General features: G+C 38.8%; 1 protein-coding gene across 19 annotated transcripts in view; it reads left to right on the plus strand.

Moving 5' to 3' along the window:
- Nucleotides 1-27227, plus strand: part of LOC123517573 (calcium-dependent secretion activator-like) — a 1686808-nt gene that overhangs the window by 758794 nt on the left and 900787 nt on the right. For 18 of the 19 annotated variants that reach the window (XM_045277817.1, XM_045277814.1, XM_045277824.1 and 15 more), the window contains 4 exons: nucleotides 702-846; nucleotides 1237-1343; nucleotides 1504-1679; nucleotides 9321-9341. In XM_045277817.1, the coding sequence (XP_045133752.1) occupies nucleotides 702-846; nucleotides 1237-1343; nucleotides 1504-1679; nucleotides 9321-9341 (449 nt within the window). The remainder of the gene's footprint in view (nucleotides 1-701; nucleotides 847-1236; nucleotides 1344-1503; nucleotides 1680-9320; nucleotides 9342-27227) is intronic. The other variant, XM_045277823.1, reaches the window with a different exon arrangement.

Here is a 27227-nt window from a genome sequence, read left to right on the forward strand (position 1 = left end):
AATTTGTTGTTGACCAGTGATTGTACTGTATTCTGTGACACAAACCTTTATTTGAAATTTTTTCAGTTTTATTCTTTGATCAATGTTAATACTTTAGTTTTATTGAATATATTCTAAATGCACCTACAGATTTTCATATTAAAATTCTCCATGTGACACAAACCTTTATTTTTTTTCAGTTTTTACTCTTTTATCACCACTCTCTCTCTCTCTCTCTCTCTCTCTCTCTCTCTCTCTCTCTCTCTCTCTCTCTCTCTCTCTCTCTCTCTCTCTCTCTCTCTCTCTCTCTCTCTCTCTCTCTCTCTCTCTCTCTCTCTCTCTCTCTGATTATTGTTATTTGATTTTTCATATATGCTAATTTTCATTTTTCATCATAATTGTCTCAATTTTCATTGTGGTTTTAATCACCTCAGCATCTAGTATGCCTTTTCTTGATGTTTTAATCTATCATCTAATTTTCTTGGTTCCAAATGTAAGTATTCTCTTATTGGAGTATATCTTTGGAGCATCTTCTATTTGGATGGAACTCTCTTGTAATGTGAACTTCACTCAAAGCACACATGATTCTTAGTCTTTGTAATGCACCATTCTCCAATAAGTGCACCACATCTATATTTCATCATACAGTTTAGCATTTTTGTTTGATTATAGAGATCACTATTTAAGCATATATCAGTCATTAATGTTTTGTCTTTTTGCAGGTGGGATACACAAGGGGATTTCACTACTACACATCCATTACCTGGTGTTAAAGTAAAGCTATATACAGAATCAGCATCTATGCTTTCCCTAGATGATAAGGAGCTAGGCAAGGTTGTTCTACATCCCACTGCTATGTCATCCAAGGTCAGTGAAGAAATTTGACAGGGAATTTCTTCTTATGAATATTCATAGTTAACCATTACTTTAATTACCCTTCATACAAGAGAGTTATTCTCCTTAAAAAAAAAAAATAGTAAACTGTACAATTCTTATTGTTTCTTTGAATGCACATAAATTAGAAGCTGAAATAATGCATGAGACAAAATAGTGAATATTTAGAAGTTTCTTACAAGAACTTATATAACAATTTGGAATAGATAAAATCATATCTTTCAGAAATATCAACAATTATTCAACTTCTTTTTCAAGTTCCACAGTTGTCTTACATAAACGCAATATTCATTTAACATAGTGGCATTTTATGTATATAAAAAAAATATGAACATAAAAAGAAGGATGCCATTATCATTGCAGGTACCTGAATGGTACAAGATGCAAGTTCCAAAAAATTCACCTGAAAATAATCTTAGAATTAAGATTGCTGTCAGAATGGATAAGCCACAAAACTTAAAGCATTGTGGGTAAGTTTTTACATTATCATTATTATTGTAGGGCTATTAAATCTTATATTTTTTATTGATATATTATTAGATATTTGTATTGCAAGCTGTATAATGAGTATCATGAAATTCAGCAGTTGTTCTTGAACACTTTGTTAAATATTATTATTTCACTTGACAGGCATCTGTATGCTCTAGGGAAGAGTTGCTGGAAAAAGTGGAAGAAACGGTATTTTTGTTTAGTGCAAGTTTCCCAGTACACATTTGCCATGTGTAGCTACAGAGAGAAGAAAAGTGAGCCCACGGAGATGATGCAGCTAGATGGCTATACAGTGGACTATATTGAGGCGGTGTCAGGTAATGTTACATTTTGCTGGATGCTACTCACTTAAAGGTCACATATACTGACTCCAAAAGTTTTCATCTCTAGATATAAACATCATGAAGATAAATGGTGGTAGATAGCCACTCTTTTCCTAGATCTATTAGCCCCTTCAACACGATGATGCATATTTTGCATCATTGGAGCGCTCGTGACATTTTTTGCATATTGCATCATGGCTTCTACTAAGATGGTGTTATTTTTTTTCCAGATACTGTATAAGATCTTTCAAAATATAGGTCATATATGATGCGAGGGCTTACTTTTTCATCTTTATTACAAAGGTGTATGATTTGCTTATACCAAGATAAGTACCAATGCACCCTGCTGGCAATGATTTTACTTTATTTATTCATTTATTATGAAACCAATAAAATAAATGTTTTTTGTTGTTTGTCATCTTCAGAAAATGGTCAAGAGCAGACAGACAATAATTTTTCTTCTCTAAAATAGGCATGTATTTATTTCTTAATGTATGTATCTAGTATGAAAAATCACTTGCTATTATCATTATTTCCATAGAGAGAGAGAGAGAGAGAGAGAGAGAGAGAGTATTGGTTGAGCTGCTGCCACTTGTATTGGTGTTGATTCCCTAATCACCGGGTGTATTAGTGATTTCCCACTGCTTACCCTTGTGTAGGTAGTGTGGTCACACTCAGGTTTGTTGATATCTGGTAGCTGTGGACTTGGAGATAAAGGCTGCAAGCAAGTGAGTATATGGTGGAAGATTGGTGTGCTACGAGTCATGGGGCTTTGGATAAAGACTCAATGTTCTGGATTTATATTTGGTATGATACAGCACTTTGGATACACAGCACAGCTTGATGATAGATAACTTGATTTGCATAATGAGGTGACGATATGAGTGCTGAGTGAGTACTGAGGAGCTAATGAGATTCAGTGAATTAAATGAGAGTGAGTCTGGCACGAGAGTCTGAGCAGGAATGAGAATGAGAGCAATGCAGGGAGCGTATTTAAGTGAAAATGCTGGATCAAGAATAGGAAAACCAGAGAATAGAAGTAGCTGATGGAAGAACTGAGATGGACATATTTGGGCCAATGAAAAGTAGAAATAATGAACCAATCAGATGGCAGAACTTGGTCCATAAGAAAAGATCGTGCTGGAGAGGAAGGAATGTGACCTATGAAATCTCTAGGGAAAGCTGGAGTCTCACGGGAGAAGGAAGGAGTGGTGAGTTATTTGGGGATACATGTGTGGAACAGAGGGAAGAGAGAGAAAGAAAGAAAGAGAGAGCACATGGTATTAATGACGAAGATGGAATGATATATATGAAAATGAATGATTATGACTGATGCAGAGAGCTGCCTGAGTCAGGTATGCCACCACTACATCCCAGTTTGGATATGGTGCAGGGAGCAGTTTTCTATTGCCCGAAGTGAAGAGATTAACAGTGGTGTTCCTCTGGGTTCTGGCCTGTCACCCACACTCCTATTATTCATCAATGATCTAAACCAAACTTGTTCTGTTCACTCTTAACACATTAACCTCTTCACTCTGGGCAACAGAAAACAGCTCCTGGCATCATATCCAGATTTGGTGGAGTGGGAAGGTACCTGACTAAGAGGCAGCTCTCTCTCTCTCTCTCTCTCTCTCTCTCTCTCTCTCTCTCTCTCTCTCTCTCTCTCTCTCTCTCTCTCTCTCTCTCTCTCTCTCTCTCTCTCTCTCTCTCTCTCTCTCTCTCTCTCTCTGCCCACTAAGGAAATAAAGATGATGGTAAGTGATTTTTCATAATTCATGCAAATTTTTGTGAAAATAATTATGGTGTGCCTTCTCAAGGCAATTTTCTGATGACAAATGAGAGAAAAAGTTGATTATATCACATACTAATCTATTGGTACCATACAAAAATAAGAAAAAAGTTATTTTCAGCATGGCACATTAGTCATAAACCTTTGCAATAATGATTAATATCAAGTACGCCATCGTATCATATATGACCTACATTCTGAGAGATCTTATACAGAAAAGGAAACACACCATCTTAGCAGAAAGCAGCCATGATGCATTATGCGTGTCATCGGATATGTCACGAGCACTCCAATGACACAAAATACACCTCATGGTGTTGAAGGGGTTAATTGCATATTGGGCCATGTGTGTACCAAACATTTATATCACTTGTTGCATATTGGTACATCTATGGCTTGAATAGCCCTTTCTATAAACTTTTGCAAGCATCAGTATATAAGCAGTTTTTTTTTTTTTTTTTTTTTTTTTTTTTTTTTTTTTGAGGAGTCACAATGATACCATGTACTAAATTGAAAATGGTATTGTGTTAATTATACACTCAACCATAGTTTATCCTGCTTAAATGGTACTGGCACCAGTCCGGAATGCAAATGGGTTTTACCAAATGTGAATTTTTAGCACTTAAGACTCTTAAAAAAAATGCAAAATCTTGTTTATTGTGGTTTTCCTGACCAAACAAACCAAAATAAACTTAACACTTGAACATTAAAACTAACTTAACAGTACTGTGTATTGTGTCTTATAAGTCGATCTGGCACATGTAAGTTGACCTTTATAAACTGACTACAAAATATTGTATTATAGATTTACCTTGCAGATAAGTTGATCTGGCATATAAGTCGATCTTTATAATTTGACCCCAAAATATTGCACTATAGGTTTGCCTTGTTTATAAGTTGACCATCCTAAACTATTACTTAGTCTGGCCCAATGTCAGCCTGAGTCACTGTACTGGATTGTAAATTAAGTTTTTATCTACAGTAAAATAAAAAAAAATAATTGAAACAGATTGAAAACAACACCAACTTCAAGCATTCTAACATAAACAAGCTGTCAAATTTAACTTTTGTTTCTCTGCTCACCACTATATTAAACAAATATTTACTTTTTCTAATGGTAAGTGTCCAACCACCTGCAGTCCTGCTTTAAATGTTGGAACAAAAGAAACGAAAGTAACTGCTACTCATGGGGACTGCACATTCTCCCAAAAGGAATATGTTCAAGAGTTATGTGAATATTTCATAGGCAAGGGACTTGAGAGGCTAGATAGGACATGGTTCAGGGAGACAGCCGCCATATTGTACAGGGGACTGACACTATAGTAAGTAGGAACAACATAGTTACACAAATACTGTAATTTATTACTATGGAATATTTTACTGATACAAATGCTAAAAACATAACATCTAAAAAAAAAAAATAAATAAATAAAAAAAATAAAAATAAAAATAAAAATGCACCTAAACAGTTGTTCAAATGGAATGCCCGTCACTAGGTGGCAGCACTGAGCAGTCAACCATGATCATTTCTTTTATGAAACGATCATGTTTTTAGCTTTTGTATCAATAAAATATTCAGTAGTAATAAACTACATTATTGTGTATTTACAATATTCTTCCTACTTACTATAGAGTGTCAGTATGTGTGATGATGAGTAGCAGTTTCCAGTTTTTAGCATGTCTGATTAGAATATCATGTAAACACAGCCTTTAGGACAACTTCATTAGCAGTTTTCCAGTATGCTGACATTACTAGTGCAAAGGTTGCCATTTTATATCTATCCCATAAGTCGACCCCTAGTTTTGTCCATAAAAAAATACCTTAATAACTTGACTTGTAGGCCCCAGTGTATGTTAATACTTGAGCGCACAAAAAAAAAAAAAAAAATCACAGACATGAAGTACAATGAATATATTACCACAACATGCAGCTATGTCATGTGGTGCTGGGTGTGTCGCATCGCCAGCTTCACCCTGCACAGTAGCATTATAAAGTCTGTTTCAATTGCAGAATCACCACAGCCACCAATCTGAAATTCTTTATATCAATTTATATGCCAGCTTTCTAGCTGCTGTACATACCACTTCATAACGGCACTATCTTTTTTTTTTTTTTTTTTTTTTTTATACGTAGGGAAGAGGGCCAGCCAAGGGCAAAAAAAAGAGAGTTAGAAAAAAGCCCACTTGAGCGCTGGCTCTCCAAAGAGTAGAAAAAGTGCCAAAACCATCAGCCAGAATTAGGGGAGCAAATGCCTCGATACCTCCCTCTTAAAAGAAGACAAGTTGTAGGAATTTGGAAATACAGATGCAGGGAGGGAGTTCCAGAGTTTACCAGTGAAAGGGATGAATGATTGAGCGTACTGGTTAACTCTTGCATTAGAGAGTTGGACAGAATAGGGATGAGAGGAAGAAGAAAGCCTTGTGCAGCGTGGCCGCAGGAGGAGGGGAAGCATGCAGTTAGCAAGATCAGTAGAACAGTTACCATGAAAATAGCGATAAAATATAGAAAGGGATGCAACATTTCGACGGTGAGAAAGAGAGTGAAGACAGTTAGTCAGAGGAGGGGAGTTGATGAGACGAAGAGCTTTCGATTCCACCCTATCAAGCAAAGCTGTGTGACTGGAACCCCCCCAGACATGTGAAGAGTACTCCATACAGGGACGGATAAGGCCCTTATACAGAGTAAGCAGTTAGAGGGGCGAGAAAAACTGGCGGAGACGCCTCAGAACACTTAACCTCATAGAAGCTGTTTTAGCAAGAGATGAGATGTGAAGTTTCCAGTTAAGATTATGAGCAAAGGACAGACCGAGGATATTCATTGTGGAAGAGGAAGACAGTTGAGTGTCATTGAAGAAGAGGGGATAGTTGTCTGGAAGGTTGTGTCGAGTTGATAGATGGAGGAATTGAGTTTTTGAGGCATTGAAAACTACTAGATTTTCCCTGCCCCAATCGGAAATTTTAGAAAGATCGGAAGTCAGGCGTTCCGTGGCGTTCCCGCGTGATCTGTTAATTTCCTGAAGGGTTGGACGTCTCTGAAAGAACGTGGAAAGATGTAGGGTGGTATCATCAGCGTAGGAGTGGATAGGGCAAGAAGTTTGGTTAAGAAGGTCATTAATGAATAATAGAAAGAGAGTGGGTGACAGGACAGAACCCTGAGGAACACCACTATTAATAGGTTTAGGAGAAGAACAGTAGCCGTCTACCACAGCAGCAATAGAGCGGTCGGAAAGGAAACTTGAGATAAAGTTGCAGAGAGAAGGATAGAAGCCGTAAGAGGGCAGTTTTGAAATCAAAGCTTTATGCCAGACTATCAAAAGCTTTTGATATGTCTAACGCAACAGCAAAAGTTTCACCGAAATCTCTAAAAGAGGATGACCAAGACTCAGTAAGGAAAGCCAGTAGATCACCAGTAGAGCGACCTTGACGGAAGCCATACTGGCGATCAGACAGAAGATTGTGAAGTGACAGATGTTTGAGAATCTTCCTATTCAGGATAGATTAAAAACTTTAGACAAGCAAGAGATTAAAGCTATAGGACGGTAGTTTGAGGGGTTAGAATGGTCACCCTTTTTAGGAACAGGCTGAATGTAGGCGAACTTCCAGCAGGAAGGAAAGGTAGAAGTCGATAGACAAAGTTGGAAGAGTTTGGCCAGGCAAGGTGCAAGCACAGAAGCACAGTTTTGAGAACAATAGGAGGGACCCCATCAGGTCCATAAGCCTTCCGAGGGTTTAGGCCAGCAAGGGCATGGAAAACATCATTACGAAGAATTTTGATTGTAGACATGAAATAGTCAGAGGGAGGAGGAGAGGAGGGACAAGCCCAGAATCGTCCAAGGTGGAGTTGTGAGCAAAGGTTTGAGAAGAGAGTTCAGCTTTAGAGACAGAAGAGATGGCAGTGGTCCCATCAGGATGAAATAAAGGAGGGAAAGATGAAGAAGTGAAGTTATTTGAGATGTTTTTGGCTAGATGCCAGAAGTCACGAGGAGAGTTTGAGTTTGAAAGATTTTGACATTTCCTATTTATGAAAGAGTGTTTGGCAAGTTTAAGAACAGACTTGGCATGATTCCGGGCAGAGATATAAAGTGCATGAGATTCAGGAGATGGAAGGCTCAAGTACCTTTTGTGGGCAGCCACTCCTTATGTTTTTCCCTGATGAACCTTTACCACTTTTATTTGATGATACATCCTCACAGTATTTAGCAGAATATTCTTGCAGCTAATTTTTTTTATTTACTAATGTCCAACACAGTTTGCTAGGACATACCATACTCTTTACAAACACTTTCAACACTAGCTTCTTTCTGTAATTTTGTTTTTAATTCCATTTTTTAAGTCATAATTAGGGCCACTCAGCTACTTACGCTTAATATCCCTGAGAGACATAGTTTTGAGATACAGAAAAATGCAGAAACTTGCTCACTAATACTGAACAATACACAGTGTTCACTAGCATCGGCCGGACATGTTTACAACCGTCTACCGCAGCAGCATTGCCATCTATTGGCTGTTTCTGGAAGTGTACAAGGTGTGCATTGTTTGAATTTATTTGTTGGCAGTCTGGACTCATATTTTTGAATTATTAACGGGACACTGTCTGGATTAACCGAAATCCAGATAAACGAGGGTCGAGTGTATATGTAAAAGAGAGAGAGAGAGATCTAAAAGACTAAAAAAGTTTTGGGACATTTTACTTCCAAATATAAGCATTGCAATGTGTGACTATAATCAACTATAGAGGAAAAATCCCTTTATAGTAAACAATATAAAAACAAATAGAAATTCGTAATGAAATAAAATTTTGCTTTTATAACAAAGAAATAATGTTCCATAGCTGCCTATTGGATGGTAATAAGTAGGCTATATATATAAAAATAAAAAAAAGAAAAGAAAAATCATTATATCACTTTTTACGTGGAATGTTGGATTTTTCTAATATGTGAAAGAATATTTATGAAGAAAATATCACTCAACAAACAATTAACATAAAAAACAAAATTTGTTCCGTAAAAGATGGTCAGTTCCATTTCCGTTGAAAACAAGAAAAACACTTTTCAGTTATCCTGGGTACAGCTTATATCCCTACTAACTCATATATGCACCATAAAAAAATACACAAAAGAATATAACAGGAATATGTCATCAGTACATTACAAACTGGTTCATATATACACCAACCCCTGCCTGGTACATTGGTGCACTAATACACGGCAGAGAGAAAAAGAATTTTGTGGTCCGCAATACAATATGTATGTGTACCATGGATCTTAATGCTCTACCCTACAGTCCACTCTCTCACAATGAAGCATACCTCCTCACTCAACAAAAAAACAACAGACACTAGCATGGTGGCAGTATGAAGGGTTCCGCAAGGCAGACGAGAGAGTGGAGTTGTATAGGATTAACATCCTATACTTTTCTACATCCATTCAGAGACACAACCAACCCTTCAGAAAGTCAACATATCACCATCTGTAAAATCAGAAGTAGTTAAAGGAAGATTGATCATAGATGTATCAGCAAATATGTAAACCTTAATGTATATGTGACCTATAAAGATACAAGGAAACATATTATATTTGTTGAATTATGAATGGAGTTTCAAAATAAGAATTATGATTTATTTAATTTAAACTGTGATCATTTATAACTATTGTAAATTGTATTTTAATTTTATGGCTTTTCAGAAAGACAGATACTCTTATCATAAATATTTTATTATTTTCATTAAATTTATCATGATAGACAGTACTTTGTAACTATTACATGAGTAAGAATTAATTTTGTTGGTATGCAATTAAAATGTGATTTTTTTTTTTATTGTATTCTTAAATCTTAATATTTTTCAGCTCAGCTTATGGTTGGAATGGGTAAGTGCTAAAATCAGATGTTGTTCTATTTCCATGCATGTCATTACAGTAGACAAAGCATGATCATACCAATGTCTCTCTCTCTCTCTCTCTCTCTCTCTCTCTCTCTCTCTCTCTCTCTCTCTCTCTCTCTCTCTCTCTCTCTCTCTCTCTCTCTCTCTCTCTCTCTCTCTCTCTCTCTCTCTCTCTCTCTCTCTCTCTCTCTCTAGTCCCCTTTTAAAAACAATTATGCTTCTCATGCATTCAGTCAGATCGCTTAATTATTATTTATGATAGGTGAAGTTCAAGTATACCAAGAACTTTAAAAAAAATGGAAGTGAATCAGAAAATATTCCATTTCTTTTGATGTGTAACTTGAGTGCAGCATGGCTAATAGTTTTATTTCCATGTTTTTTATTTTTTTATTTTTTTATTAGATTGGAAAGCCAAGTAATAGAGAATGAATTCATGTAATATACAATACAGAGTCATGAGATTTCAATCTATAATACATAGATGCAACATCCAGCTATGGATTGAAAGTTGAAGTAGAGAAAGTAGGAGGGAACAGTTTCCTTAAACACTTGCATTTCAGTGAGAAAAATATGAGGTTTAGAAGAGGAGAAATTGTTGCAGAGATTGAAAATTAGATATATTGCTGCAAATGTTGAAATGTAGAAAAGGTTACATCATTGTTAAAACACTGATTTGGTACCAGAGAGCAATCCAATCTGAGGATATTGACTTTTTCATCCCTCTCTCCAGAAAGAGATCTGATGGTGATTGTATTATTTTACGTAATTTTTGTCTTTAATGAATGGTTTACTGGGTTAGAGTGCATGTAGTATTATATGAAAGAGAAAAATGTATTTAGAGGTCAGGTTGTGATTACCTTCCCTTGTTGTGTGAGACACAATGAGTAACATTCAGCTGTTCAGTGCAACCCCAAGCATGTGTATGTCAGTGTATATATATATATATATATATATATATATATATATATATATATATATATATATATATATATATATACACAAGTAACTCGATTTGCGTGTGTTTGATTTACACGCTTTTGTTATAAGGCGAGCGAAAAAATATTATGATTAATTCAATTTGCGTGATCAGTTTGCTTATACACGATTTAGCCCAACAGCGTTTTCAAACTGAGCGCCAGACACAATTTCAAACTGCGCGCCAGAGAATTCCGCAGCTGGCCGATAGGTGGGAGCTCTAGGGCCGGTTCCAAGAAGTAGGTTGTTGTCTATGTTGGTACAGACAATCTCCATAGCAACCTCCTGCTCACATACCAATCTTCATAAAATAGAATCCACAAAAATTTGTTGCTGTTGGCGGGTGGAGGTTGATAGCCCGCCTAAAAGTGCTCATTGGCTGCCAGGAGCTGGATCCAAGAAACTTTAACAACGTCAGAGCAACCTCCTGCCGCGAAATAGCATCCATGAACGCTTGGGGGGATGGTGACGAGGTTGCTATCAAGTTGCTCTCAGGTTGCTGGTAACACCACCTCTCCAGGTGGTGTTACTGTCTTATATATGCACAAAACAACATTTTTATTAGCTTTTTACAAACCTTGCCCCCAAGAAAAGATTGTTTTGTAATGCATAAAGTGAAATCTTACATGGAATACCAAAAAATAAAGCAGAGATGAGATCGCCCACAAATGAGGCAGAGACTTGCGGCGACTCAGCCGCTTCTTCTTCTTGTGACCCTTTTAGCTTGAATGTTGTCTTTCACCATGATATTTATGTTTCCGCTCCTCTATTGCCTGCTATAATGGATATCATATCTTAGTATTCATATACGATAGTGATAGTGAATTACTAATGAAATAATGTGGTATTTCATTAGTAATTCACTATCACTCAGTGCCATGGAGTCGAGGTTATCCTCATGACATGAGCATGTATGAATACTAAGATATGATATCCATTATAGCAGGCAATAGAGGAGTGGAAACATAAATATCGTGAAAGACAACACGCAAGCTAAAAGAGTCACATGAAGAAGAAGAAGCGGCCGAGTTGCCACAAGTCTCTGCCTCATCTGTGGGCGATCTCATCTCTGCTTTATTTTTTGGTATTCCATGTAAGATTTCACTTTATGCATTACAAAACAATCATTTCTTGGGGTCAAGGTTTGTAAAAAGCTAATGGAAATGTTGTTTTGTGAACATAAATGCATATATAAGAGTAACACCACCTGAAGAGGTGGTGTTATCAGCAACCTGATAGCAACCTCGTTACCGTCCCTCCAAGCATTCATGGATGCTATTTCGCGGCAGGAGGTTGCTCTGACGTTGTTAAAGAATCTTGGATCCAGTTCCCGCTCTTCTCGTGCCTCATGTGCAGTCTGCCAGCACTGAGTGTAGACAGAATCTCTTCAATCTGCATATAATTCACCAAGATGGCCCCAAAACATCCTTCATCTTCTTCTTCATGTGGGGTTATTTTTGCTAAAGTGGTAAAGCTCAGAGGAAGATGGTGACTGACTCTGGTTTGAGTGGTGAAGGCAGTGACACAGTGAGTTGTTTTCTTATTTTTTGCCTTCTCTTATTATTTCTTGCTTTGCCCTTTACTTTAAATACACTTCTAGTATTTAGAATAGTAAATAATAAACATGTTTATTTAGCCAAATAAAGAGTATTTTGTACAAATTTTTGGGGACCACATCCTGCATCCCCCTTATTATCTAGTGTTTCTTATGAGAATTACATGTTTGTTTTACGCGAATTTTGATATACGCGATGCCTCTTGGAACGCATCTATCACGTAAATTGAGAGTCACCTGTATATACCTGTATATATATATATATATATATATATATATATATATATATATATATATATATATATATATATATATATATATGTACTATTGAAGTCAACAGCGAGGTCTGCATTATTCTTTTTGTACAGCGTATTTTGTGTTTTTCGCACAAGGGTGCGTTCGTCCAGTTTTAGCTGGTAGAGTAGTGTGCCAAAGTCCATTTTCTCTAGACGTCTTTCGGTCTTGATCAGACCATCTTCAGGAGAAAAGTGAGTGCAACTAGTGAGGATGCGGGCTTATATGGGCGGCGGAAGCAGGTAGTCGCGTCAAGTAGCCAGTCAGAGCGCGGATCGAGTTTCGTCTGAAGCGGCCAATGAGCAGCCGGCTACAGCTCCGTGTGGCTGTCGCTGGGATGGTAACGATGATTCTGACTGCTGTTGTATGTTGATGGTAGGTTTTTCTGAGTAGATATGTACTGCTTCCGTCATCTTGAGTCTTCTTATGTCGTTTTCTTTAACTAGGATGGTGGTGTTGCTTTCCATGTGATGTCGCTTCAGGATGATGCCGTGTTCATTCATGTAGTGTCGTCTTATAGCGCCGTCTTGTAGGTGTGCTGTAATTCTCTTTGATAGGGTTGTAGATGTGAAGCCAATGTACCTCGAGTTTAGGTGACTGCAGTCACCAACAGTGTTGGTACACGACGTTCACTTCTTGCAGGGAGTTTGTCGGAGGAAGACAGCTATTCTTCATGATGAGGCTTGCGGTTTTTCTGGTCTTGTAGTAAATGATGACTTGGAGTTTAGTGTCTGTGTTGATGGGCGAGACGTTGTTGTGGATGATCTTCTTTACGGCTTTCTCGTCTTCTTTGTATGCTGAAGACATCGTGTTCTTGTAGTAGAGAGTGATGCACGATGTTTGTTGCTCGGGCGGATTCTCGCGGATGTAGTTGTCCATGCGGCGACGTATGACTTCGTCTATTTCTTTTTGCGGATAGCCGTTGTTGCAGAGAAGCTGGGAGATTCTTTTTAATTCAGCGTGGACTGCATTCCATGAGGATGAGTGCGTGAGAGCCCTCCTGACAAAGGCATTGATGACGCTGTGTCTATATTTTTCTGGGCAGTCACTTTTTCCGTTTAGGCAGAAGCCGAGATTCGTAGATTTAACGTAGACTGACGTGGAGAAGCAGGAGCTTGAACGGTGCACCATGACGTCGAGGAAGGGGAGCTTGTTTTCTTCTTCTAATTCGTGTGTGTAGTTGAGGCAGGAGTGTCTCTTGAAATTCTCGATCAGGTGCAGTACTTCCTCTTCAGTGTTGGCGTTGATGAAGATGTCATCGATGTATCTTGCGTAGACTGTTGGTTTTATGTCCGGGTTTTCGCGAAAACCTTTTCCTCGACGGCCCCCATGTAAAAATTGGCAAAGAGGACACCGAGAGGAGACCCCATGGCGACGCCGTCGCATTGTACATACATCTTGCCATCTGGTCCGTAAAGGCAGCTTCCTTGGTGCAGGTGCGTAGCAATGTCCGTAGAGTTTCTTCAGGGATGGTGAGTTTCTTGCCGTCTGTGTGGTAAACTTCCTTGCAGATGATTTCTATGGTATCGTCTATTGGGACATTGGTAAAAAGTGATTCAACATCCATCGATGCCATGATGCTGGAGGGGCGCGCCGTTTTTAAGATGTCGAGAAACTCAACAGTTGATTTGAGGCTGAATGAAGCTGGTACGAAGGGTGTGAGGAGTTCATTAAGCCTTTTGGCTAGTTTGTACGTGACGGCTGGCGTTTGGCTGATGATTGGTCGTAGTGGGTTGCTGCGTTTGTGGATCTTGACGTTACCATATGCGTAACCGAGCTTGTGGTCACCTTCGAGAAGGGGGAGTTTCGTGTCGCAGGTGCTGTTGTTGTGCCGTATTAAACGATTGAGCTTGGTTTTTTATGGCTTGAGTTGGGTTTCTTGTTATGTTCTTGAATTTTGCAGGATCAGCCAGGATGGAAGACATCTTGTTCATATATTCCTCTCTATCGAGTATTACGAAAATTGAGGACTTGTCTGCTCTTCGTATGGTGATTTGATCGTTATTCTTGAGTTCCTGGGCGGCACTTTTTAATTCTGGAGTCAGCAGGTGGCTTCGTGTGTGTCCTCTTGTAACTTTCGCCTCACGGGTGATCTCAGCTTGCAGGTCGGGAGATGTCTTGATTTTCTTCTCCTTTTCTAATCGTTGGATATCATCCAGTAGTATTTCGAGTTCGATACGCTTCGTGAGAGTTTTGCGTTGCCCCATGACGTGGCAGTTTAGACCCCGAGGTTCAGGAACTCTTGTTGTTTTTCTGTAAGCGCTGCTTTACTGAGGTTGATGAACTGAGGGATTTTCTTTGGAAGAGGACACACACGAAGCCACCTGCTGACTCCAGAATTAAAAAGTGCCACCCAGGAACTCAAGAATAACGATCAAATCACCATACGAAGAGCAGACAAGTCCTCAATTTTCGTAATATATATATAATAATATATATATATATATATATATATATATATATATATATATATATATATATATATATATATATATATATATATATATATATATATATATATATATATATATATATATATATATATATATATATATATATATATATATATATATATATATATATATATATATATATATATATATATATATGTATGTATATACCAGGAGCTGCTGGTACTAAGGCCTGCCTCAGGAAAAATCCTGTGACACCTATAGAATAAATATCAAGATCAAGATCAAGCCTCTCGTGGACAACACACGCAACACTCACTCCCCAGTCAAAACATAACAGCGTCAGCAGCAGCTTGTCTTCCCTAGCTCAACTTACAATCAAAACGCCCTGCAATTGGCCCAGTGTTCGTAAGAATACCAGGAAGTCTCTTACTCTCCAAGTGAAGCTAGATATTATATATATATATATATATATATATATATATATATATATATATATATATATATATATATATATATATATACACAGTAAGGTCCCAGGTTACGTCGGTCTCGAGTTACGTCAAACTCGCACTTACGTCAGTTCACTATAAGGCAATTTAAGATTTAAAAAATTGAAAATTTATAAATCGTAAAGCGCGGGGTTTATTGTTATTGTTGGCCGCCAGGCGTCACTATAGTCCGACTCAAATATGAAGGCCGCTGAGGGGAGACCTAACAGGATTCCCGGCTGCGCGCCAAGCATCGTAGCACATGTTTCGATCTCATTATTAACTTACATCTTAATGAACCGTCATAAAAGTGTATTCATCTAAATTTCTAATAAGGATGTATAGAGAGCTTTGAATATTGTTTTAGTGTAATGAAGACAATGATTTTGTATAGATACCACAAAATGTAGCACCACTGCTCTCCAGCATTGCTACTTTTCAAGGTTGGACATGGGTGAGGTCAACCTCCCTGACCCCTGATAATCCCCAGGTCAAATCGAGTCACTCCTCCCCTCCCTGTCGCTCTGGATGGAAGTTGAATATCTCGTCCGCACTACTCGCCATCGCAACCTTCATAGTCAAGAGAAATTAATTATTTACACCGTCAACAAGTTCTGCTTAGAGGATTCTTTTATTATCAATGTGGAGGACACTTCTGATGAAGAACTGTCTGATTAAATAGCTGAGAGAGGATTATGCTTACAGGGTAAAACCTCTATAAAAAAAAAAAACGCACCTTAACTCTGGGTGTGGTGTGGAAAAAGAATAAAATAGAACAACAAAAAAGATGCATGTCTACTTGTCTATTATTTTAGAGAGAGAGAGAGAGAGAGAGTGTGTGTGTGTGTGTGTGTGTGTGTGTGTGTGTGTGTGTGTGTGTGTGTGTTAATTCACTGTTTGATCTGCTGCAGATCTCTGAGACCAGGCACACACCACACAGACAACAGGTCACAACTCCTCGATTTACACACCTACTCACTGCTCAGAACTCATTATTTCCGATCTTGGGATAGGTCTGAGACCAGGCACACACTCCATATCTATTAATGTCCAGCTTTTCTTAAAATCATGAATATTCCTTGCGTTAGACAACAAGGTCACAACATCTCTCCGCCATTTTAGTTTTTTCCCATTTACATCCATTCCCTACTCACTGCTAGGTGAACAGGGCTAAGTGCAAGTCTGAGACAGTCAGGCAAATATCTCCACCTGGAGCCCACTGTATTGGAATCAAGGCTCATCTGGATATGAAGCCATGTTCCTCAATAAGTTCAATACTTCTCCACTGAGTTTATATGTCTCTCTGGCGATAGGTCATTGTGTGTGTGTGACTGGATGTCTTCATTTCCAGGAGAAAATTGAAAACTGTTGAAAGACTGTTGAAAAGCAGGATTACACACATACACACACACACAAATGAAGTACTGAAAGAGGAAGTTAAGCTAATTAAAGTGAATTGCGAAAAATGTGGAGAATCTCTAGGAAAAGTGATGGAGAAGCAGGCTGAATGGAAAAAAAGTCAGGAAGTGGAAAGAAAGGAGGTAAATTACAAAGTTGCAAGTCTGGAAAAGGAAATCAAAGAGTCTGGGGAGAAAACTTTGGGCCTTGCTGAAATTATAGATCAACAGATCATAGAAGAGAAGATTGCTGAGAAAGTGGTGAAGGTTATTAAGTCAAATGAGACATTGGTGAGGGAAACTGTAGACAAAAAGAGATGTGTGGTGATATTTGGTGTGGAGGAGGATAAGACACCGAGTAAAATGGAGAGAGAGAAAAACATAAAAAAGGTGATAAATAATATCATTAATGTGGTGCAGGAGGAGGGAAAAGACCTAGTACAAGAAATAGAGGACTTCCATAGAATTGGAAAGTTCACAGGAGAAGGTATGAGGCCAATAAGAATCAAACTTAAGTCACAAAAGGATGTAGATGAATTGGTGGAGAAGTCATGGAGGCTAGCCCAGCAGGAAACAACAAGGAAGATTTGGTTGAGAAGAGATCTCGGTGAAAAGGAAAGAGAAATGTTAAATGAGTTGAGAAAGGAGGCTTTGAAAAAAATGAAGAGAGGACAGAAGAGGAGAAGAAAGAGTTTTTCTGGAGAATCTTGGATATGAGACTGAGGAAGTGGTTCATAACCCAGAAAAGTACAGCAAGAAAGGACTAAAGAAACTTACGTATGAGCGGAATGTAATGTATTCCAACATAAATGGAGTGATATCGGGATTTTAGAACTCAACGATTACTTGAGGGACAAGAACCCAGATATTGTGGGTCTTACTGAAACAAAACTGAGAGAGGAGAAGACCTGATGATGGTTGGAGAAGGAAATATAATGTTTGGAAAAGAAATAGAGTAGGTAAGATGGGAGGAGGAGTGATGTTGCTGGTTAAAAAGATATAAAGGTGGATCAAGTGAAAGAAGGTATGGGAAAGGCAGAAGTGCTAAAGATCAGAGCAGAAACTAATGAAGGAAAAAGAGGCACTACATAGTGGTGTACGTACCACCTAAGACAAATGCATGGTCAGTACAGGAATATGAAGAAATGATAAGTGATACAGGAACATGTCTGGAAGAAATGTTGGGTGGCTGTGAACGAACTATAATGATGGGAGATTTTAATTGTAAAGAGGTGTGTTGGGAGGACTGGTCAATGGAAGGATCAGAGACAACATGGGAAATACACTATTGACACTGGCAATGGAAAATGTGTTAACTCAGTGGGTCAAAGAAGATACTAGGTTTGGAGGAGAGGGAGCATCGTCAAGACTGGACTTGGTCTTTAGTACAGAGCCAATGGTCATTGAGGAGATGAGGGTGGAGTGCCCTTTAGCAAAGAGTGATCATGCAGTTTTGGAGTTCAAGGTGATAGATGAAGAGAAATCTAGAAGAAATGAAGAATATAAAGTGGGAAGATGGAATTATGCCAAGACAGATTTTGGAAACCTAAAGAAATTCTTTCAAGAGACAAATTGGATGAAATTCAAGAGTGCTAAGGAGCAAATGAAAAGTGGAAGGAATTTATAAAAATATACAAAGAAGGTGAGAAAAATTTGTACCAATAAGACAACATAGAGAAGTTGGAAAGCAGGACTGGTTTAACGATAGATGTGAAAAGGCTAGAACAAGAAAAGAGGATGCATGGAAGAGGTGGAGAAGGAAAAGACGGATTAAGCAGTGGGAAAGTTACAAAAGAGCAAGAAATGAATATGTGTTGATTAGAAGAGAAGAAAGAAAGAAACAAGAAAAGGATATAATTGATAAATGTAAAGACCAACCAAGGCTTTTTTACAGACATGTGAACAACAACATCAAAAATAGAGAAAGTATTGAAAGTTTAGAAGTAAATGGAGTATGCAGTGAAGATCCCAGGGAAATGGCAGAGGCTATGAATGGATGCTTTCGGAAGGTATTCACAAAGGAGACTGCTTTTGACAAACCACTGGTAATGGAACAGAAAGGGATTATGAAGGAGTTTCAAGTAACTGTGGAGGAGATCAAGAATATGATGGGGAGTTTAGAAGTGAGAAAAGCTGTGGGATTTTAAGAGAATGCAGGGAGCAACTGGCAGAAAAAGTTTGTGAAGTAATTGATGCCTCATTAAGGGAAGGTGTAGTGCCCCAAGACTGGAAAAGAGCTAACATTGTCCCAATTTATAAATCAGGTAACAAGAGAGACCCATTGAACTATAGACCAGTGTCACTTACAAGTGTGGTAGCTAAGATGTGTGAGAGGGTGGTGAAGAATAGATGGACAGACTTCTTGGAGAAAAATGACATACTTTGTGAGTGTCAATTTGGTTTTAGAAAAGGGCGTTCATGCACGACAAACCTGATATGTTACTATTCGAGGGTGATAGATGTAATACAGGAAAGAGATGGTTGGGCTGATGGAATATATCTGGATTTAAAAAAGGCCTTTGATAAGGTACCACACCGGAGACTGATCTGGAAACTTGAAATGGTAGGAGGAGTGCATGGCAGTTTACTAAAATGGATGGAAGACTTTTGGTAGGAAGAGAAATGAGAACAATAATTAAGGACAGACCATCAGAATGGGGCTTGGTGGAGAGTGGAGTTCCACAGGGATCAGTGTTGGCACCAGTAATGTTCGCGGTCTACATAAATGACATGGTGGATGGGGTGTCCAGTTATGTGAGCCTATTTGCAGACGATGCAAAATTGTTAAGAAAAGTGAGATGTGACAAAGATTGCGAACTACTCCAGGAAGACTTGGACAGAATATGGAAATGGAGCTGTACATGGCAAATGGAGTTCAACACGACAAAATGCAAGAAAATAGAGTTTGGCAAGAGTGAAAGAAGAATCAGGAGTATGTACAAGATAGGAAATGAAGACATAAAACCAGTCATGAAGAAAAAGACCTTGGGGTGACAATTACCAATGACCTATCGCCAGAGAGACATATAAACAAAATAATTGGAGAAGTATTGAACTTATTGAGGAACATAAGAGTGGCGTTCGTATATTTAGATGAAGAAATGATGAAGAAAATAATTACTGCAATGATAAGACTGAGGCTTGAATATGCAACAATACAGTGGGCTCGAACTTAAAGAAACACATAAGGAAACTAGAGAAAGTACAGAGGGCTGCAACAAAATGGTGCCTGACTTAAGAGATTTGACTTATGAAGACAGACTGAACAGAATGCAACTTCCGACCCTGGAAAACAGAAGAGAAAGGGAGACCTGATAGCAATATACAGAGTGATGATTGGCATGGAAAAATGGATAGGGAAGATCTGTGTATGTGGAATGAAAGAATGTCGAGAGGGCATGGGAAAAAACTAAAATGGCCACTTATAGGAGAGATGTGAAAAAATATAGCTTCCCTCATAGAAGGGTGGAAGCATGGAATAGTTTAGACGTGGAAGTGGTCAACGCAAGGAATATTCATGATTTTAAGAAAAAGCTGGACATTAGTAGATATGGAGACGGGACAGTACGAGCATAGCTCTTTTCCCGTATGTTACAATTAGGTAAATACAATTAGGTAAATACACACACACACGTGCATGAGATAACTATATAGTAATAAGAAACAAGAGAAAGTAGTAACAAGCCACAGAGAGAGAGAGAGAGAGAGAGAGAGCGGGAGAGATGGGCGTTTCTCCACACTTCAGTTCTTCTTCTTCTTCTTCCTCAGCTTATATCCCATCTTCATATGGGGTCACTGTTCATCGCTATTCTCTTCCAGATATTCTTTTCAGCCACCTGATTTTGTAGCAGTCCTTTTTCACTCATATCTTCTCTCAGCTTGTCCTTCCATCTCAGCTTCGGTCTACCTCTTCTTCTTCTTCCCTCCACCTCCATAGTCATTGCTCTTCTTCGTACATAGTTTTCATCTCTTCTCATTACATGCCCATACCAATTTAACCTTCTTTCTTGCATCTTTGAACTTATCTCTGCAACTTTCACTGTGCCTCTTATCAACTCGTTCTGGATCTTATCTTTTCTTGTCACACCACACATCCATCTTAACATTCTCATTTCTGCTACATCAACCTTCTTTTCATGTACCTTCTTCATAGCCCAAGTTTCACTTTCATACATCATTGGAGGCCTTACTGCTGCTTTGTAAACTTTACCTTTCAGTCTTGCACTTAATTTTCTGTCACATAGAAACCCTGACATTTTTCGCCAGGAATTCCATCCACACTGAATTCGATGGTTTATTTCTACATCTAGTTCACCGTCCATAGTTACATGCGATCCAAGATATCGGAAGGCAGTAACTCTCTTAATGGCTTCCCCATCTATAGTCATCCACACTTCAGTGTTAATCCTATAATTGGGGCTGCGACGTTTGGCGACGCCGCAACCGGGGAATTCCCGATAGGTCTCCCCCCTCAGCGGCCTTCATATTTGTGTCGGACTATAGTGGTTAATGGTTATCCGCCACACCGCCCACCTCATGCTTGAATACAATAACACTCTACGTACCTCAGTTCCACCACACCGTCGCCCCTGGCAAGAGTGTTCCTACATCTGCGTTTGCTGACTATCTTAGTATCTTGCTCAATGGCAACAAGAAAAAGTGGACATAATTAAAAGACATGATAAGATACAGGATAACCTAGATGGGCCCTGGTGGCCCTTTGTTATCCTATTATTTATGTTATGTTATGTTATGTTATAAGGGAGGCAGCAGCTGTGTGTAAGGGAGTGAAGAAGAAAATGGGAAGCCCGTTACCATGACAACGGGGAGGTTGATGACCTTGAGGGCTCGCGCACCTATTACAACAATAACAACTCCGGAGCCTTCGTCTGGGCCACACGACACTTGCAGCTCACTTGCACCGTCTGCGCCTGTCTGCTGATCCCTATTGCCCTTTCCTATTGCATTTCCTGCTCCACTGCCCACGCTTCTACTCCCACCGCACTGCACTACGCTCCCAGCTGTCCACCCTGGGCGTCACAACATTCGACCTGCCTACCCTCCTGGCGGCCTCAGGCGTCCACCCCTCTGGCAACATGTAGTCCTTCGCGTTCACGGCCCTAATCAACAACAAAAACAAGCTTGTGTTTCATATTCCTACATAGTTGTAAATAATATACCAATATAACAATATAACCTTTTACTTACCTGAATAACCATAAAAAAATGATTGGTTGAAAACTCCATAATATGTTTTGAAAGTACAAAAACTCGAGTTACGTACAAAATCGACTTACGTCATGTTTCAGGAACGTAACTCTGACGTAACTCGGGACCTTACTGTATATATATATATATATATATATATATATATATATATATATATATATATATATATATATACAGTAAGGCCTCTCGGATAGCATTTTTTTGCATAGCGATTTCGTGGGTAGCGACCAAGTGGCGACGTTCTCGTAGCGATTACCGCTGCACAGGTAGCGATGCTTGATGGTCGAGCGCCAAGCGAGCGAGTAGGCTGCAGCGTTGCCAAGTGAAACGTTGGCAATACTGACTCAGCGCGTGGCAATATTCATACGTTATTGTTTCCCTCCCGCGCCACTCAACAACAACAAACCACAACACCTGCTTCATTGTGTTTTTTTTTGTCTCCCTGGGTCTGCATTTTCTAGCCAAGTGATCATGGCATCTACCTCGGGATGGGGATGGACCGGACAAGAGGTAGGGGAAGAAAGCAACGAAACCAAGGGAATTTACTATGCGGGGTAAGCCTAAGAAGCAGTGGAGTGATGAGGAAAAAAAGAAAATAATCAAAATGATTGAAGACAGAGCTAGAACCTGTGAAATTGTGAAAGTGATGGGTGTACCAGAGTCGAGTGTGCATAACATGACAAAGAAAAAAGACAAAATAAAGGCTTCCTTGAAGGTTACTGAGAAGTGATTTTGTGGCAGAGCAGGTGCTGCTAAAAGGGCTATGCATGATACATCTGTAAAAAACAGAAACCTTGTGATCACTGAACATTATCTAATGAAATACATATGTCGCAGATTAAAGGAGGGAGTACCGTATTTTATGGCTTGCAAGACGCTGCATCTTGGAAGACGCACCCTAATATTTGAAAGAAATTTCTAAGAAAAAAAAAGTCATTCTCATACAAAAACACATTCACCATATACCCGACCACTGAACACAAAAAACATCAGAAGCAAGGAGTCTGCAAGACACTATTGTTTCACCACTCATTACAAATCTGCTGGAGCACTCACCACAAATTTAAAACTATGTAAATAAAAACACCATAGGTAAATACATATACAGTGAAACAGTCCATCTCTTCTTGTTTTAGTGGCGGGTGACGGCATGTTTTGGATCTGTTGTTTACATTACAGAATCACTTGTCCGATCGCCGAAACCGAACACGTCAGTGCTGCAGTTTGTATTTATTTTATTTTGCAGTCGTGCTTCATAGGCTTTATCAATGTGAATCCAATTCACAAGTGGAGTTTTGACTCTTGCTTGAATGAGTAAGCCACTTGGATGTTCTATTGATAAAGGTATAAAGGCACTCTGCATGATGTGTATGCGTTCATGTGCATGTATGTGTGTGTTGCAATGAGACGAGGGAGCGGCCCGTTTTCTCCACACGCTGAGTAGGCTGCAGGAAGGATTATGGTATTGTAAATACTTGTAACACCTAAGTACTGAGTTAACATAATATAAAAGGCCAAATCAAATGGTACTTAAGCTAACATCATAATGTAATGACTCAACATACAAATCCAGGTCGCTATCTGTTGTGTCCAACATAACATATAACATAACATAAATAATAGGATAACAAGCTCACTTGAGGTTGGATGCTGCCTTACAATACAACATTCATCTTGGAAAACGTACTAGTATTTTTCAGGGTATTTTTTAGGAAAAAAAGTGTGTCTTGTAAGCCATAAAATACGGTAAGTGTTGATGGCCCAGATATATGGATACAAACTATGAAAATTTATAAAGCTTTGTGTGAAAAAAGGAATTGTGAATCCAGAGTTCTTTAATGCATCGAGGGGTTGGCTGCACTGTTTTTGCAAACGGTGCAATGTAAAACATGCATTTTATCAAGGAGAAATCGCTTCTGCTGATGTAAGTGCGGCTGAGAACTTTCCCAGTGTTGCCCAGGAGATTCTTAATGAGGGTGGGTATGATCCTGAACAAATATTCAATTGTGATGAAACGGGGGTTTATTGGAAAAAGTTGCCTAAAGGAACATATGCCCCAAAGGCCTCAGACAAGCTCCTGGTACCAAAATGGCAAAAGATCGCTTCAGTGTACTGCTCACCACATATGTAACTGGGGAATGCAAAATGAAACCTGCAATTATATACAAGTTTGCCAAACCTCACTCATTTTGCAACTGTGATATGAATAATTTACCCAATTGTGTGTGGTACCACAAGTCTGGCTTTATCAGTGACATGGTTTGACACTGTATTTGTGCCAGCAGCTCGCAATCACTGCATGAAAAAAAATCTGGCATTTAAAGTTATCTTATTCCTTGATAACGCTCCTGGACACGCAAAGTACCAAGTTATCTTCTTACCACCGAACACAACTTCGAAACTGCAGGCCTTAAACCAAGAACTCTTTGCTAATGTGAAGCTACTATTTTATGGCAAAGTCCACAACAAGCTGGGAAATAAGACAGACAACCAAGAGGAGATCCATGAAATTGAAAGAGAGAATGACAGCGAAGAAGGACAAGAACAAAATGAAGAAGAAACCAAGGAGTCTGTTATATCAGTGAAGACATTTTGGAAACAATTCAAGATCAAAGAGGCTGTGGATTACTTTTGCGACGCCTGGCACGAGATAACTCCAGCAACTGTGAAGCACACGTGGAAGCCACTCCTGCCTGCGCTTAGCCCCGTCCCTGACACAGGTGCTAGTACCCGCCAAGAACAGGGAGTGTTAGCACGAGAGACTGCAGAGCTAATTCGTGCTCTGCCAGGATTGTCAAATGTTCTGATGTTGAAATAAATGACCTCGTCAATGACAATAAAAACTCTGAACAACCCATTGAAGACTTGATTCAGCAGGACTTGGAGGAAGAAAGGAACAGTAAAGAGGAAATGGACAGTGTGGAAACTCCCAAGCCAGCACCAACGACTAGAGACATTTTTGCCATCCTCAGTTTGCTGGCCGAATGTGAAACCAAAGTCAAAGATCTTATGTTTGAAGAGAGTGATGAGGCCAAAACCCTGAGTAAGCTAACAAAGTTGTTTAATCTTAAATTAAATGAGAAAATTGCAGCCAGGCAACAAACTTTTATCACCAAATTCATGCAAAACCAACAAGAGAGAGAAAGTGCAACACTTCAGACGATCATCAATGCCAGTGATGACGATGATTTTGACGACCAACCTATTTTAGCTGAAGAGGATGCACTACCCGTAGATGAGGATATATTTGATGGATGGGAAGAAGAGGAAATAGTGGCAAACAGAATTGAGAGGTTGGCGCGAGTGAGTGAACAGACAGACAGACAGCCCCGACCAGCAACCCGGCCCCAGTACCCAGCGCCAGTAGGTGTAACCCACCTCACCCATTTTTTTGCACTGTTCTTTCAATAAACTGCACTTCATAACCCTTAAAAGTGAGTTTATATATCCTATTGTATTAATATAAATTAGTAGTAGTAGAAGTAGTTCTAATTTTGTATTAAATAGGTGGTTATACACGGAAAATAAGGGGGTCAGACTTGGAGTCTCAGACTATTTTGATATTTTTAGGTAAGAAGTTTGCCTCTCGGGTAGCAGTTTCACAGGTAGTGAGGGTTTTGCCAGTCTATAACACTCGCTATCTGCAAGGACTTACTGTATATATATATATATATATATATATATATATATATATATATATATATATATATATATATATATATATATATATATATATATATATATATATATATATATATATATATATATATATATATATATATATATATATATAAAAGTCCGTTCATCCAAAGAATCAGGCGAAACTGCTAGTTGGTTGGCAGCCCTGCCCACTCCCGCCACTAAACCTTCCGACACTTAAATTTTCTTCAAGTACATTTATTTTTCTTCAAACTATAAACTTGTATATCTATTGAGTAAAGTGAAGAAAAAGAAATGTACTTGAAAAAAATTTAAGTGTCGGGAAGGTTTAGTGGCAACGGGGGTGGGCAGGGCTGCCAACCGAACTAACAGTTTCGGCCTGGATTCTTTGGATGAACGGACTTTATATATATATATATATATATATATATATATATATATATATATATATATATATATATATATATATATATATATATATATATATATATATACAGGTAACTCGATTTACGCGATAGATGCGTTCCAGGAGGCATCACGCATATCAAAATTCGCGTAAAACAAACATGTAATTCTCATAAGAAACAATAGATAATAGGGGGATGTGGGATGTGGTAAAAAAAAATTCATACAAAATTTGTGAGATTAGACGAGTACTTACCAAGTATGAAGTTTGATTGTAATTTCACGAACATTCAACGACATCACAGTGGTGTACAATGAGATGCCATACTACCATTCCACTGTCAGTCACTTTAGAGAGGAGGTTTGAGGAAGCAGTTACAAATTACCGCAAGTACCCTTTGCCCTAAAGTGAGGATCACAAAACATACAGGGTAGGGAGGGAGGGCGTTGTACACCACTCTGATGTCATTGAATGTTCGTGAAATTACAATCAAACTTCATACTAGGTAAGTACTCGTTTAATCTTACAATTTCACGTCACGAGAGCTTTAGAGAGGTTCCTCAAACCTACTAAAATACAAAATCCAGGGAAAAAAACGAAAAGCAATACTCAGAATGTTGGTAAGGAAATTACCAAAATAGCAAACATAAGACCCATCACATGTATTTCAGGATAGTATAACAAAAAATCCCAAGAACCTTCCACAGGGTACAGAACAATTTTTGTCCCTAAGTTTTATGCCACAACCAAGTACATATATTGTATATATAAATTTCTTGAACATTATGGGACCCAATCCCAGGAAACTTACAGAAAAAAAAATTCTTTCCCCACTTCCGCAAACCAAAGAAGGGAGTCACAAACCCCTACAAAATTTAACATGAGAAAAGAACAAATGCATTTCGACAAAACTGACCTAGCAAACTGGACCTGCTGGGCAAGAGGCTTCCGATAGTGTTGGGTAAAAGTAGACTCCCTCGCCCATCCAATGGTGGAGACTACTGTAGCAAGAGGCAACATCCGGGCTGCCTTACTGGAAGAAGCTGACCTAGTAGAATAGGGAGAGAAGACAGTAATGTCAATGCCAAGAGCGCCCATCACGTCTCTCACCCAACGACGCAATGTATCCTGGGAGGCCAACTGAACCAAAGGTCGTGTAGTCAGAAAAAAACCCATAAGTGACCCATGGGAGCTAGTCCTATCTAGATAATGCTTGATGGTGTCAGCAACACACAAGCGGCTGTCATGTGGGTAGGCATAAAAAAACAAGCCTGACATGTGGGCCCCAGGACGAGAAGTTTTTAATAAGTCTCCAATCGCAAAAACAACCCAAGACTCTGTGACAGACATGTTTCTAAGATCTAGTAAATGTAAGGTCTGGCCGTGGTGGCCTGACAACAAAAGCATAAGAATAACTAGTTTCCTTGCTAACTGAAGAAGAGACAAGTCCACAG

Source organism: Portunus trituberculatus, chromosome 42 (genome assembly GCF_017591435.1).
Source record: "Portunus trituberculatus isolate SZX2019 chromosome 42, ASM1759143v1, whole genome shotgun sequence".
In the NCBI taxonomy this organism is placed as follows: Eukaryota; Metazoa; Arthropoda; class Malacostraca; order Decapoda; family Portunidae; genus Portunus; species Portunus trituberculatus.